Source organism: Penicillium oxalicum, chromosome VII (assembly GCF_001723175.1).
Source record: "Penicillium oxalicum strain HP7-1 chromosome VII, whole genome shotgun sequence".
NCBI classification, from domain to species: Eukaryota; Fungi; Ascomycota; class Eurotiomycetes; order Eurotiales; family Aspergillaceae; genus Penicillium; species Penicillium oxalicum.
In genome coordinates, this window is record NC_064656.1 from 546,437 (window position 1) to 560,726 (window position 14,290).

The window sequence follows — 14,290 nt, forward strand, 5'->3', positions numbered from 1 at the left end:
GCCGAAGCTCCGACCAAAGCACAAGTCCCATCGTCGAGCCCGAGTTTCGGTCCGTGGATATGGGGGGAATTAACACACATTAACACACAGCCCACTGCATAAGGGTTGAACAAACGGATATTCAAGGATCAAGGACCCGAGGACGCTCCAGCATGCTCGAGTGGAAGAAAAGTGGGAGAAGATAGAAAGAAACTGAATCAAGATGTAAAATCACAAAAACCGAAAAAAAAGATGACCCGTTATTCGTATCATGGCGTTTCGTTGCTGTGGCTGTCACCTCCTCAGTCGTGTTTCAAATTTGGGTCGTCGATACGGCGAGCGGAATCTGGAATGCCAAAGCAGCCAAGGCCAAGAGGCACACCAAGAAGTGAGAGGACGTGGACCCGTGAATCTAAAAGGGCAGGGATGCTCACTCCCCGCATTGCCCGCATGGGGCAGTATTTTTGAGGACAGCGGGGCTGGAACGAGGAACGGCGAGAATATTCAAGGAGAGAGAAAAAAAACAAAATATGCAAGGCATTGGAAAGAGGAAAAAGAGAATGCCAGAGCCCTCAAAATCTCCAAGGGGGGAGCATAGATGAAAGACGGGAAAATAATCTCGAAAATTTTTGTGTCAATGTTCATATTAGCGCGCGGCTTCCATGTTGCCAGTTAGCTCGGCCACACGAGCTTTGATCCGGGCCACACGAGACTCAATGGTCTCTTCACCACTGGTATCGCCTTCGTCGGTACGCTCGGAATGGCTTGTCCGCACTTCAGGTTCCACGACGGGCGCAGTAGCTGCCTCGCGGCGCTCGGCCGCATTGCGACGAATCTGAGCCCAGCGGTCTTCGGTGCTCGCAAAACGGCCAGGGGAGGCGTCTTGGATGGGTCGGTGCTGTTCGGGCATGCCATTGCCATAGCCATTGGGTGGAGTTTGAGGCAGATTGTTCTCCTCGTGATAGGCGTCCACGAGAACATCGTCGGGAACAAACGCAGGTTGATCGACGAGGGGACCCTGGTCAAATTTGGAGAATTCCTGGGCAGCAGCCGCAGCCTCGCTGGTGCCTACTCGGGAGAGCGCATCATACTCGACAGCACGACGAGTTTTTGGTGGACTTCCATTGCCTGGAGCGGCCGGGGAGAATGCGCGCGGCTCCTCATGTGTAGGCCCGGACGTCGGGTCGGGAGTCGAGGTGCCTTCCACAGTAGGCTCAGCCTTGGGCTCAATCTTGGGCTCGGGCTTGGCCTCGGACGCTGAATCGAGAGGTGCAGGCACGGGGGCAGGAGCTTCGACCGGGGCAGCAGGAATAGGTGCTTTGTGGACCGGCTTCTTCTTGATTACGCCGGGCTTAGGGGAGGACTTGGGCCCGTTTTGCGATTCTTGAGCCTTGGCCTCCAGCGCGGCACGGGCCGCCGCCACCGTGGACGTTTCTTTGCCACTGGTTGACCTTCCGTCTGGCTGTGACGGCTCAATCTTCTTTTTGGTGCCAAACATGCCCTTGAACCCAGCATTTCCGGTCTTCTTCTTGGCTTTCCTGCTCGCATCGTCGAGTGATTGTTTAGACGGCGCCTCGGCAGACTCCTCGAACACCACGGTCTTCACATTTTCATTCTTTTTCTCCGTACTTGTCTCTCGTGGAGCTTCTTGCTTCACGGGCTCGGGAGAGGGCGAAGGCGAAGCCGGTGGCACCGCAGCTCCCGTATCCTTGGGAGGCGGAGGAGTTTTGGTGGTGCTGCGGACCGAAGGAGGAGCAGGCGAAGCGGGCGGTTGTTCTCTCTGAACATCGATCGAATGGGCTTCAGCTCCATCCGCGATGGAACCCGTTCCCGCGCGGGTGTCACTCAGATAGGCTGCCCGGAACGCATTCTTGTCGTAGTTACTTGCCCACTTCAACGCCGAAGAGGCTTCATTCACGATGGCCGGTTGGAGTGTCATCACCGAGTTCGTCTTGGTGGATCGCGCGTCACTGCCGGGGTTCATTTGAGCCTGCTTCGTCTCGGCCTCTTGTTCGCGATGTTTCCTCTGCAGCGCCGCGGCAGCAGCCTGGATTCGCTTGTGCTGATCCGGCCCAATACTTGACTTGCTTTGAGGAGCCTGGTTATTGGTCCGCTTGTACGATTCCTCAATGGAAGGAACCTTTTTCGCGGTAGACTTGCTTCGGCTGAGTTTTCCGCCCGGCTTGCGACTCCCAAAGCTGAAGAATCGCTTCTTTTCAACGAGGTGAGCCCCAAACTCGGGCTCGGGCGCCGCGCCCTTGACCTGCTCTTCCAGAACAAGCCACTTGGTGTCCCGGATGCGGGTCTCGATGAGGGCGCACCGACCAAAGACTGCCTTTCGAGCACTGGGCTCGTCGGCCGAGAGACTGCTGATCCAGACCCACCAGAAGGAATCATCCAGGTCAAGACTGGTGATACTGGCCAGCTCGGCGGGCTCGAGCGGATCGTCCGCGCTCATGGTGCGGCGGTGGGATTGGGAGCTTTGGCCTCGAGGGGTCACAATTGGAGGGAGGACCTTATCCGGGGGCAGGAGAAGAGGACCGACTCGGTCTTTGAGATTCTCGTCCGCAAAGCCCGAGGACATAAAGTCAGCCCACGATGGTGTGGTTGGACGGCCCAGGTCGCCGCCCTGAGAGTGCGGCGCGGTCCGGATCCCGCCAAACACATCTGCCTTGGAGATGGACGGCCGAGCCGGAACTTCGTCTTCATCCGACTCGATCGACCCGCCAAAGCCAATGTCTTCAAAGCGAGACCACGAAGCGTCCCGCAAACTGGTGGACTGTTTGATGCTCGACACGCTGGATTCATTGGTGGAAGAGATGCATTTCAGCACTCGCAGACATTCATCAGTCAAGGCTTTGACGGGATCTTCATAGTTGGCAAACTCCTGCAGGTGCCAATGCTCGTCCCGATATTCAAAATTCTTGGCTCGGCGCAGAAGCGCGAAGGGCGTGGGCGAGACGGTATCAACGATCATCACCACCTTGGTGGTGGTCACTTGGAGCAGGGTGGGAGTTTCGGGAGGATACTCCGTCGCTTCCACCAGCGTTTGGAGAGACAGCGGCAAAGAGGAAATTCCGGTTACGCCTCGCGTCGTATCGGGGGAGAGAGATCGCAGGTAGGCGAAGAATAAATGACTTGTCGCGTCAGCGGCACTACACCAAGGGTTAGCAATAGTTTCTTTAAAAAAAAAGAAAACCCCAGCACGGTTTCGCCCATGCTACGGGAGGGTGCATTCGTACGCCGCCCAATTCCTGTAAGAAGCTTCGAATCCCTTGCCAGTATCGGTATGCTCGAAAGCCCACCAGCCGGCGTATCGGGAGAGCTTTCGGCCTCCGAGTCCATTGGACTTGCCGTGCGCCGCGATGGCGGCCAAGAGATCGAAAAAGTCCAAGATGATCTTTGTGCGCGCATCTGAATCGACACTGATGGGAATGAATGTGGCAAAGGCGTCACGGGCAAAGTCCGAGTCTGGCAGGTATAGTTTTAGTCCCATGTCACTTCATCACATGCCATTCTCCCGTCTCGAATTGTCCGGTCACGTACCTTGTTCGCCCACCTTGAACAGTTCGTAGGCGTCCCATGTGACCACGCCTCCGGCGAGTCGACTCCAGCACCATTTCAATACGCTGCACAGAACCTTTTTGCCCACGGAGTCGTCAGCCGTCCGATCTCTTGTCTGTCGTCCGAACCGTCGACGGGGAGGGGTATGCCTACCATTGGCTCTGTGAGCCGCAGTTCCTGCATCAACTCATTTCCACTCACGGGGGCACCCTTGTCAAAGGACTGGTTGAAGTAATTTCGAACGAATGTACGGGCGGCGCTCGGATCGGAACTCGGACGGAATGGCAGGAGGAGGAATGGCGTGTCGAGTGCTGAGTGCTCCGTAGGAGATTAGCGATCCGAAGAATGCGCGTGACGGGCCGTTGCCGCGCTGCCTCTGGCCCTCATCGATGCTTCGACTCCGGGACCTCTGGCCACCATCGGGTTGAAAGAATGGGAGGTGTGCGACATACCGCGAGCTTTGATCTCATGGGTACACCCTCGAATGAGATCCTGGACTTCTTCCGGGGCCACTTCGGTCCGTGCCCAGGCATCCGACCATTTTGGTCGTGCGGGAAGTGAATCCGCCGCCGCTGCGGGTTTTGCGTGTTTAAGGGCGTTGGCGTCTTTGCTGCGAAAGACTCGCGAAAAGAACGCTGGCATGGTGGCAGCAGAGGGTCGGTTGCGCGCGATCACTCGGCGAGGCCAAGGAATTGGGTCAGAGTCGAGACTGCGCGACCGGGATCTACCCAAGACTCTTTCGGCGGGCTGAGAAAAAAAAGTCCACCAGGCACGATGATGTACCTTTTTCCTAAAATAATTCTGTTCCAAGAATGTCGGGCGGAGATTCTGGATCCAGGCAATGCTGGTCGCGTCGGGCACGCAGTGTGGACAGGAAGATTGCGTGGGGACAAAAAAAAATGCAATCTGGAAGACGAACCAGAAATCACAATGAGCAGCAGCGAGAAGGTCAATTCTGATGCCGAGAAAAAGAGAGAGGAAAGGAAGGCAACAGGGAAGAAAAAAAAACCAAATTAGTCGTCAGAGAAAAGAAGCAGCCCGATGGGCCGGGATGTTCTGCAGCTCGGGGGTAGGCTCAGACGACGAGTCGACGGGAGTGTTCCCCTAGAGCGCGGAATCGCTAATGCTCGGGCGCAGATCGCTGGACGGGTTCTGCAGGAGAGGACTGTCTGAGTCTGGCGTGGTGTAGAGAGGAGCAAGTTGAAACGAAGAGACTGTGGAGAGAAACACAGAGTCTGAGGGGTCACCGATGGGGAAAAGAAAAGGTCGCGATACGATCCGGGAGCTCTCTCCAACTGCCCAGACCGCGTGTAGATGGAGATGCACTTTGTTCGGCTGGTTCCAGGCGGGTTCAGGGGTAATCGGTCGACCCTATCAAACGGACCACCTTCGGCGTAGATTTCCACACGCCGCACACCCTTTGGACCAAAAGAGAAACACACGTGAAACCATGCGAGATGGTCCAGTGGCCATTGATTGCCCCGTCCCTCAAACCTGTCTCGACTTTCCTGCACTGGATTGGTCTATATCGAGGACTTGAATTCATCTTTGTCACTTGTGCCCATGAGCCCAGGCTCTCATCATTGACAACACTGGACCAAGCAACCACAACTCCAAGCCCATCGCGATGCAGAGGGCCTGTGCGTGTCTGTACCGGTGGATGATGGTTATGGTGATCCTCATCATCTCCAAGTTCCAGCCTCCGTGAGGGTCCACTGGCGTTGTTCAGTCCAGTCGACGCCCGTTTGGCAGCCTGAGCCATGGTACTGCAGACCTGGCCAGATGGGAGCATGAATTCCAAGTTGGCAGGACTGATCATAGCACAGCGAATATCCACTAGTATTTTTTTTTGGTGCTGTACTCAAAGGATACTTTGAAAAAGAGCATTGTAATGTGTTAGACCTGGTATAGTGACTCAAGGCTGCAAGGGATTACATCCCCCAACAATTCTTTTGCGGTTATACCTCCTCTCCAACCTTATCTAAGAGTTGATCCACGCTCTAAGGTTGCTCCCTCATATTTAATAGGGCTTTTGGTCGAGAACAGATGCCTCCTGAAGGGGGGAACGCCTTCTTCCGGTTTACAGCCTGCGCTTTATCGAATCTGCTCTTCAGATTCATGCAAAGGTGACCAGTCAACCACGCCAGAGCCAATCAGTGGCCCGAGTGACCATGTATACGGATCACTCAAGAGGCGTTGTCAGCGATCGTCCACTTGGCGTCCGAGCGGGGGTGTGTCATGGGCACACCGGAATCATCAATAACCTTAGCCTCCATGCTGAGTCGGACCTAGCAACATATAATAGTATGACAAACTGCAGACATCAAGAAATATACCTCTCGCATATGTGAAGGCTCGTGCAACATCAGGAGATGCATTAATCACAAAGTCCCGACGTAGGTGACACTGCTGCAATCAAATTAAGCATATCTAGGAGGAAGGGCATTTCAGGGCACATGACATGGTACTTACGACCGGGCGTTGACCGCTTGTCCCTGATACGATATGGTAGGACGGACCTTATCGTCTCTTTTCAGAAAGAGTGCCCATCCTGCGCCACATCGAGCCACACTGGTCCAAGAGTTATTTGGTCGAGCGTGACTTGTAGGGTGATCATATGAACCCTGTCCCTTTAACCTCATTGGTAGGCTCTGGCGCCTCTCAGGGAATGAATTAATCCTTAGTAGGCGATCTGTACAGCAGCCTACCATATTAGTTTGCTGCTAAATACTGATAGACACCCAAAACACCACCATGTTCCAAGATCCAGGCTCGATGCTCACGCTTTAGAAAAGTCTAGAAGAGTATGTGAGGTGTCTACATATGTTACGGGGCACACTTCCTATATTTTCCTTCGATCCATTACGCTATCCCTCTCATCGTTCGCTAAGTATCCACCTGTGTATGCTTGTTTCATTCCCTTTCATCACATCTCGTAGGTGTGGAACACCTGTGGACCCCAGAGGCTTGATCTCTCTTCACTTCCACGAATGCAACCAGTTTATCAGTCCCTGCCTACAACGACCGAGTGAGTGAAAAGCTCAGGGAACATCGATTGTCCGAGAGAGCTCCATCTCGGATAGAAGACCGATGCGTTTGATGGTGGACCTGCAGTGGCGGCGGTGAACATGCGGAAACTCCGGTGAAGTAGCTGCTATTTGGTAAGATGTTGAAATCTATGCACGCATGTGATGGTGCCTTACTAGTGACCCGATGAATTTTTACAAAATAAACCAGTCCATCGGTATCTATTGAGCCATAAGTCGGTATCACCGTTTTATAACAAAGGCACTCGTTCAACTATGGCAACTTCGAGATGCAGAGTAAGTATGAGCCATGCTTACTCACCTGCAGCATCCTGCTGATTCAGATCAGTCAATTGGAATCTAATTATTACGATATTGATGCTTTGGAGCGATCTTGCTGTGTTGCATATCATATCTCAGGGCTAGAGAAAGCTCGTACGCATACCGAAATCAAGTGTTCTCGAGCTTGACCACACTGCCTGGTCAGATTTCTCCCGTCTGGGATACCCCATGTGTTGAGTCACGTGTGTGACTGGGTGAGGTGGAGTGTGACGGGATGTGCCGAGTCTGCGCGTGTATTAATAGAACGCCTAAGGCATAAGCGGATGACCTAATCGATCTTTTCCCTTTTGCTTTCCCCCCTCTCCAAGGGAACGTGATTCTATCTTTAGAATCAACCTTTTTCTGCATCGTCAATCAGCCCCTCCGTTGTCTCTATCGACTCCACGCTATTGTGCCGCGGGTTTGTGGCCCATTCAAGGAGCACCACCAATATCAAACTGGGCTCTCATAGTATTGTCTTGACCTCCCTGTTTGATTCCCCGACTCCGGGTTAATCCTGTCTGCAAAGCCTGTCAGCTTTCTCCGACCACGGGGTACCCAAGGGCCATTCTGCCTCCCCGAGCGGCACAAGCAACACTTTGTAAACCATTTCTGCCATTCAATTCCGCGTCGTATTCTTTCTGCGCGTAGGAGGAAGAGCTCATCAGATTCTTTGTGAAACCAAGATCTCGAGGATTCATCCCCGCCGGTAGCTGTGAGACACGCGTCTCGGAGGAAGCAAGACAATCTCCATCCCCGGGGTTGACATCTTGCCGCGCGCGCCTGTTGCGCAACGCCTTTGCCCTTGCCGATCATGGGTCGAAGGAAGATTGAGATCAAAGCGATCAAGGATGATCGGAATCGTTCAGTGTAAGTGTGGGCGCAACATCTGTTGGGGGCCTCAAATCTTCCCGGGTCACCTCCCAAATCCACCGTGCTGACTTGATCGCAGGACTTTTCTCAAGCGAAAGGGCGGTTTGTTCAAGAAGGCCCATGAGTTGGCCGTTCTATGCTCGGTCGATGTCGCGGTGATCATCTTTGGTCAGAATAAGAAACTGTACGAGTACTCTTCATGTGACATGCAAGAAACTCTCGGTCGCTATCAATATGTATGCCATGAGACTCAGGAGCCAGTGGTGATCGTCGCATCTCGCATGCTCGGTAGATGGCTAATTTGTCCCAATCTTTCTTCCTCCAGTTCGGTCCACCCCATGAACACAAAGGCCCTGATGATTTTTCTGGCAAGCGCGATGACGACGACGACGAAGATGATATGACCCCGGCCCCCGAGGAAATTCAAGCCCAGCAGTCGCATCCGGGAGTTCCCGCTCATCTTCAACAACCAGGTTTCCAGCATATCAACCATGCTCCATCTGCCTCTCCGCCGGTGGCTCACAACGGTCTTCCTGGGATGCGACATGGCACACCACAGTCGCAGTCGTCTCGTCCCACATCCCGGAACCACGTTCGTCGCATCAGCTCGAACCTCGGACCTCAGGGCCATGCGACGCCGCCTCCACCGCCGCCCCCGCCGCCCCAGAATGGGTATTACATGGCGAACCCATCCATGTACAATCCGAATGTGCATGGGCCGGTCAGCCAGGTTCGACATGCAGGCCAGTACGCACAGTTCGGCCAAGCCCCCAATGGCCCTCCCGGAAACCCATCGCAGATGCATCCGCAACATCCCCAGGGCCAACCACTGCATCACCCTCACGCGCCACACCACTTTCAGCATGTTCACATGGTCACCCAGCAGCAGATGGGAATGCCATCCGTGTCGCATGCTCCAGTGCAGCAGATTCCACCGCAGCCGTTTATCTCGGAGCCAGGGAGAGGGTCGATGCCCCCGGCGTTTGCACCAGAGTCGCAGTCCGAACGAACGGTGCCCGTTGTGGAGAACTCGCAGGATAATCCTGCAACTGTCGTCAAAACCGAGCACAGCCAATCGCCGCCGCAGCCTCGACCCTTGTCCAAATCGCAGTCTCGCAGTATTTTCACCCCCATCGACGACCGGGGCTCAGTCTTGGCGCGCCAATTCGGATTCTATGACTCCCCGCAGAGCCAAAGCAACCAACTCTTAAAGCCCGAATTTCCCCCGGAGAACGGCCATGAGGTCAAGTCGGCTCCTACGATCCCCGCACCCGAGCCGACGCGGTCGCTCTCCAGACCGACGGCGGTGGATCTCAAGCCGCCATCACGGTCCAACAGTGGCCCATTGCCCTCAAAGCGGCCGCAACTCAAAGTGCAGATCCCAAGCGAGCACTCCGACCATGGTAGTGCTACAGGCGAGTCGTCCTCCCGCGACTCTGCTGGTCAGAAGACGGCGACCCCAGCCAAGGATCCTCACCCTGCTGGAGTTGTACTTCCACCCCCGTCCCCCTCTGCAGGTGTTATTCTGAGTGCCGGCGCACAAGGGCCACCCAACCCGTTTGCTCGGCCCCCTCCCCCAGGATCGACAGGCCAGGCCAATTTTGCCGGCAGTGGAACCGCCGCCGGAAACGGGAACAATGGCTCAAACAACATTGAAACTCCCATCTCGGCGCTCCCGAGTCGTTTTGTTTCGGATAACCTCCTCCCTTCGCCATCCAGCTTTTTCCCCGAATGGGGCTTTGGTCGCTCCGGCCCCGACTCGAACCTCCTGCCCAGCCCACTGACTTTCCCCACGCCGGCGATCCCTACCGGGCCAAGTTTCTCTCGAGAAGATGAGCAGGACAAGAAGCGAAAGTCTCCTGATGGGGGCAGCTCTGCGGACGGGGCGAGCAAGAAGCCCAAAACTTGATCACATTTGGGCCGGATCACGTCCCGCGAAAGCAAAAACCAAAAACCAAAAAAAAATGTTGCAGCGATCGAACGTTATCGGTCAGGGAGAGACGTCCTGGTTGATGATACCCCGGCCTCTCACTCTCGTCCCTCCCCTGTCGTGTGTTTTCCTTGCGTCAAATTGTGGTGTTCTTCTCCTTTCTCTCCCTTTTTTCCAGTTGAGTCTATGATCTTTCAACTCTCTATACCCGATTTTTGTTAGTTCTGTCAGATTTTGCCATTGATTGACTTGCCCCCGTTGTCTTTCCTTCCCTTCTCTTTGAGTCTCATTATCGCCTTGTCCATTGCTTCTTGACGGATCTTGTTGTGTCATGGGACGGTCCGGTTGGCCTCCGTCATTTCCACTCCCCTGCTCTCTCAGTTTCCCCACCATTTCTCTCATCTCTCGGTATGGAGTTCTCCACCAGGCTTGTAAAATTGGCGCTGGGTGTTGGGGGCCGATGTACATAAGCTCATCTGATCTACAATACTAATCCGATGTCTATGACCGTTGTTGGCTCGCCGTTCAACCGCAAACCCCCACCAAAGCATGACGCAATTCGCAGCCAAAAAAAAGGTCCTGTTCGGCCACCGTCGCAGCTCCTTTTTTTTTGCGCTCCTCGTACTTTTTGCCTCGTTCGCCTTCACCAAACCTCCCTCCCTTTTGTGAGGTATATTTGCATCGCCTCATGAATGATCATGTCCACATTTGGCTCCATCGGGATCGCCTTCCACCCCCTCCATTGAGTCGACCCACTTGGACGAGCTTTGTGCTCTGTCACATTTCTCGCCTTACGTAGGCAGCCCCCCTGAGCGAAAGTCCGAAAGCCCGAAACGCCCCTGCAACAGCTCAGCGTCGTGCCTCTCGATGGTTCCATCTGTTGACACACTACGTCAAAGTCGGCCGGTGATTACCGCTTCGGGCCAATGAAAGTGGGGAACGGCGTTGGAGAAGCGGGGGAGGGGAAACGATCGAAGAGATCGCAGTCGAAGAAAAGAACAAAGTCGGAACCCGGTGAGGTGCACTGGCTTTCTTATAAATACGAGTTCCAGCACCTGTGTCTCTATCCTTTTTGATTCCACCAAGGTACACACACGGACTCTCTCTTCATTAGAGCATTGACCCACCCAATCACCCACAATCCCATTGTTACTTGATCCAGTATAACTCCGACGATCTTATCTCAAAATGACTCTCACTGGAAGCTGCATGTGCGGAAGCGTGACATACTCGGCCGAAGGTAACTCTTCCACTGTGTTTATCGACCATGTCCATCCCGATTGTTGATATTGCATGAGTTGAGGCCGATGGGAGCTAATGCGAGACTTGTCCGACTCTACAGCCACCGAGTATCTGTCCGCCTTGTGCCACTGCACTGACTGCCAAAAGGTACGTTGGCGGAAATGGAGCCCCTACTCAAGTTCCGTCCTGTCATGCTCGAATCCACGGAGGGATGCATGGATGCCACCTTCATCAGACAGCCATTGTTGACTCCATTTTTCGTCCTGTTTGAACAGTGGACCGGTGGTGCTTTCACCTCCAACGCCGTCGTCCCTCGCTCTTCCTTCAAGGTTACCAAGGGTATGTAGTTGAATCTCTCTGTTCTCTCTCATTCTCATCGCGAAAGAAAAGAAGAAGAAGAAATGCCCTTTTTTTTCATTGTGTCTAATCATCACGCTCCAGGAACCCCTTCCACTTACGATGCCATCGGCAACTCGGGCAAGATCAACAAGCACTTCTTCTGCAGCAAGTGCGGCTCCGGCTTGTACACCGAGCTGGAGGTGATGCCCGACAACACCGTCATCAAGGCGGGCACCCTGGACGGTGGTGCCGCGAGCTTGGGAGGCAAGGTGGATGTTGAGTTCTACGTCAAGGACCGTCCTTCTTACCTTGCGGCGGTGCCGGGCGCCAAGCAGGAGCAGGCTTTCGGTGCTTAAGCGGGGGGAAAGCTGAAGGTTTTTCCTTTGACAAAAGCACTGATTTGATGATGATGAACGACGACGTTGATGATAGATTGAAAATGATGATACAGAATCTGAACCGCACTGACATGAGAGATACGTTGCCATGGCGTCCTTGTGTATATGTAGGATTGTTTGATGTATGCGAAGCATGGCCAAGGAGGTTTGTAGGTTTGTACCATGTAGTGGGTATCTTTGGAGACATCGTAACTTGTATTGTACCTAGGTGGCAGCCATTGAAATGAGAGAAGATCTTGCAATGAGATGGAAAGATAGGCAGTTGTCCTGTGAAATTCAGTTCCAATCCCTAGAAAGATGTATGAAGTTCAAATGCGAGTTGATCCTCTCCTAGTGGCTGCACCTTTACGAGGTTTTGATCTTTTGAATTTTTGCCCTTTCATTACTTTTATTTTTATTTTTCAATTTCTAACTTCTGAAATTATTTATCAACCAGGTATGGATGAACATCCATGTTCATCTGCAATTCTCACACTACCACCCAATTCACATCTCCTTTTCTCCCTTCTCGGTACATTTTCCCTCGACGTGCCGAAGGAAGCCGGTTGCCGCCAAGTTCCAACTCTAAAATGAAGACCCGCACCGCACCGGAACATGGCCGGACTTGACCAAAAAAATTGAGTCAATGCCCCCCCCCCTCCTCATCTAACTGAAAGAGTAAAGTATATCAGCGGGGTCATTCGTCTAGTCCAGGTGGAACTGTTCAACTCTTGAAGCTGACCAACACATCGCGGGCGGGGGGACACGGCCCAAGGGAACCTGGAACCTCCTGGCTACTGATACCACGCCGAGGTCGGACAGGAGCCGTGATATTCCTTCATCGTGCACAGCACCGGCAGCAAATTCCTCTCTTTTACGAAAACATCGAGAAAGAACCCGGAGCGTCGGATTGGACAAGACGGATAGAAACTAGATTCTCACATTGAAAGGAAGAATTACACAAGAAAAACTAAAGGGCACTGAAGAGAAAAAACAAAATTTCTCATCAAGATGGCGCAAACATCGACCATCTCCCGACGGGCTCAAAATGCCTCCATCGCAATGGGCTCCAGTACCATGTGGGAGGTCCTCGTCGACACTTGGTCCTCGACCAACCCAAACGGCTACATCAACGTCGGCGTCGCAGAGAACGCCCTCATGCACGCCGAACTCCAACAATATCTGAACCGTGAAAGACTCAATCTGCCCGTCGAATATCTCACCTACAACGACGGCGGACACGGGTCGACCACCCTCCGTCGCTCCATCGCCCACTTTCTCAATCGACACCTGCATCCGGCGAAACCGCTCGACGCAGAGCAAATGGTCGCGACGAACGGGTGCTCCTCGGCTATTGAGCATGTCTCGTGGGCGTTTACGGATCCCGGAGAGGGCATTCTGCTGGGACAGCCGTTCTACGGGACTTTCATTCCGGATATGACGACGCGACCGGGCGCCGCGGTGGTGATGGTGCCGTTTGGCCAGGTGGATCCGTTCAGCCTGGACGCCGTGTCCAAATATGAAGAGGCGCTGATATCTTTTCAAACGTCGACGGGGAAGCCCGTCCGGGCGCTGATGCTGTGTCATCCGCATAATCCACTTGGACGATGTTATCCCCGCCAAGTGCTGATTGAATTGATGCGACTATGTCAAAAGTATCAGATCCATCTGATCAGCGACGAGATCTACGCGCTGTCCGTCTTCGAGAACACCGTGGACGAGTCCCCCGCGCCGGTCAAGTTTGAATCCGCCCTCTCTATCGAGCTGGATGGGATCATTGATCCCGGCCTCGTCCATGTACTCTGGGGTATGAGCAAGGACTTTGGCGCAAATGGAATTCGGCTGGGCGTTGTCATCTCCCAGTCTAGTCCGGAGGTCTTGGGTGCTTTGAAAGCGACCTCTTTGTATTCATACCCCTCAGGGATCGCAGACTATCTCGTCGGTAAATTGTTGGCCGACGACGACTTCACCGATCAATACATCCAGGAGAACCAAAAGCGACTCGCCGAGTCGTACGCCTTTGCCGCCAATTTCTTCAAGGCGAACAAGATCGACTATGCACCCGGTTGCAACGCCGCTTTCTTCCTGTGGATCAACCTTGGAAAGCGATACCGCGAGCTGCATGCAGATCTTGCCTCGGAGGAAGCAGTTGGAGAGAAGGTGATGCAGAGTCTGTTGCGCGAGAGAGTCTTTTTGGCTGATGGAGCCGTATTTGGATCGGAGAAGGACGGATGGTTTCGACTCGTTTTTACGCAGCCGAGAGCTTATCTGGAGCTTGCTTTGGAGAAGATCTTTAAGGCTTTGGAATAGGCCAATGATCCATCTTTTGATTTCGAGACATAATTATCTCTCTGGAAATTATTGAATTTTTATAATTTTTGATACGGAATAAGTCTGGATTGTGTCTCGTCCTGCTTCACCATGACTTTTTCAGATACACGAGCGAACCCGAGGTCGATTTTACTGTAGCCTGGGGCATGTCCTTCACGATGAGCTAATAGTTTCTCTCGTTTTATTTGGAAGCCATGAGCTCTTTTTTCTTCTTGGCCGAAGCGGATGACCCTGGGAAGAATAGAAACTTCCCAGCTGTTGCAAATGCATCATCCGTGGACTCGCACCAAGATTACTTCCATCTTTGG

General features: G+C 53.5%; 5 protein-coding genes across 5 annotated transcripts; 3 read left to right on the forward strand and 2 right to left on the reverse strand.

The window, feature by feature from the left end:
* Positions 1–625: 625 nt before the first annotated feature.
* Positions 626–4,185, reverse strand: POX_g08721 (uncharacterized protein; the record flags this gene model as incomplete). The annotated part of the gene is made up of 5 exons (XM_050117490.1): positions 626–3,134; positions 3,222–3,450; positions 3,526–3,619; positions 3,697–3,854; positions 3,996–4,185. The coding sequence occupies 5 exons, from the start codon at positions 4,183–4,185 to the stop codon at positions 626–628; spliced, it is 3,180 nt and encodes a 1,059-aa protein (XP_049965634.1).
* A 462-nt stretch (positions 4,186–4,647) lies between these two features.
* On the reverse strand, positions 4,648–5,362 carry POX_g08722 (uncharacterized protein; the record flags this gene model as incomplete). The annotated part of the gene is made up of 2 exons (XM_050117491.1): positions 4,648–4,878; positions 4,928–5,362. 2 exons carry the CDS (start codon positions 5,360–5,362, stop codon positions 4,648–4,650), a joined length of 666 nt encoding a protein of 221 aa, XP_049965635.1.
* Positions 5,363–7,704: 2,342 nt separating this feature from the next.
* POX_g08723 (uncharacterized protein) lies at positions 7,705–9,672 on the forward strand (the record flags this gene model as incomplete). The annotated part of the gene is made up of 3 exons (XM_050117492.1): positions 7,705–7,760; positions 7,843–7,999; positions 8,056–9,672. The coding sequence occupies 3 exons, from the start codon at positions 7,705–7,707 to the stop codon at positions 9,670–9,672; spliced, it is 1,830 nt and encodes a 609-aa protein (XP_049965636.1).
* Positions 9,673–11,096: 1,424 nt separating this feature from the next.
* POX_g08724 (uncharacterized protein) lies at positions 11,097–11,630 on the forward strand (the record flags this gene model as incomplete). The annotated part of the gene is made up of 2 exons (XM_050117493.1): positions 11,097–11,274; positions 11,377–11,630. The coding sequence occupies 2 exons, from the start codon at positions 11,097–11,099 to the stop codon at positions 11,628–11,630; spliced, it is 432 nt and encodes a 143-aa protein (XP_049965637.1).
* A 1,032-nt stretch (positions 11,631–12,662) lies between these two features.
* POX_g08725 (uncharacterized protein) lies at positions 12,663–13,961 on the forward strand (the record flags this gene model as incomplete). The annotated part of the gene is made up of 1 exon (XM_050117494.1): positions 12,663–13,961. One exon carries the CDS (start codon positions 12,663–12,665, stop codon positions 13,959–13,961), a length of 1,299 nt encoding a protein of 432 aa, XP_049965638.1.
* Between the last annotated feature and the right edge of the window lie 329 nt (positions 13,962–14,290).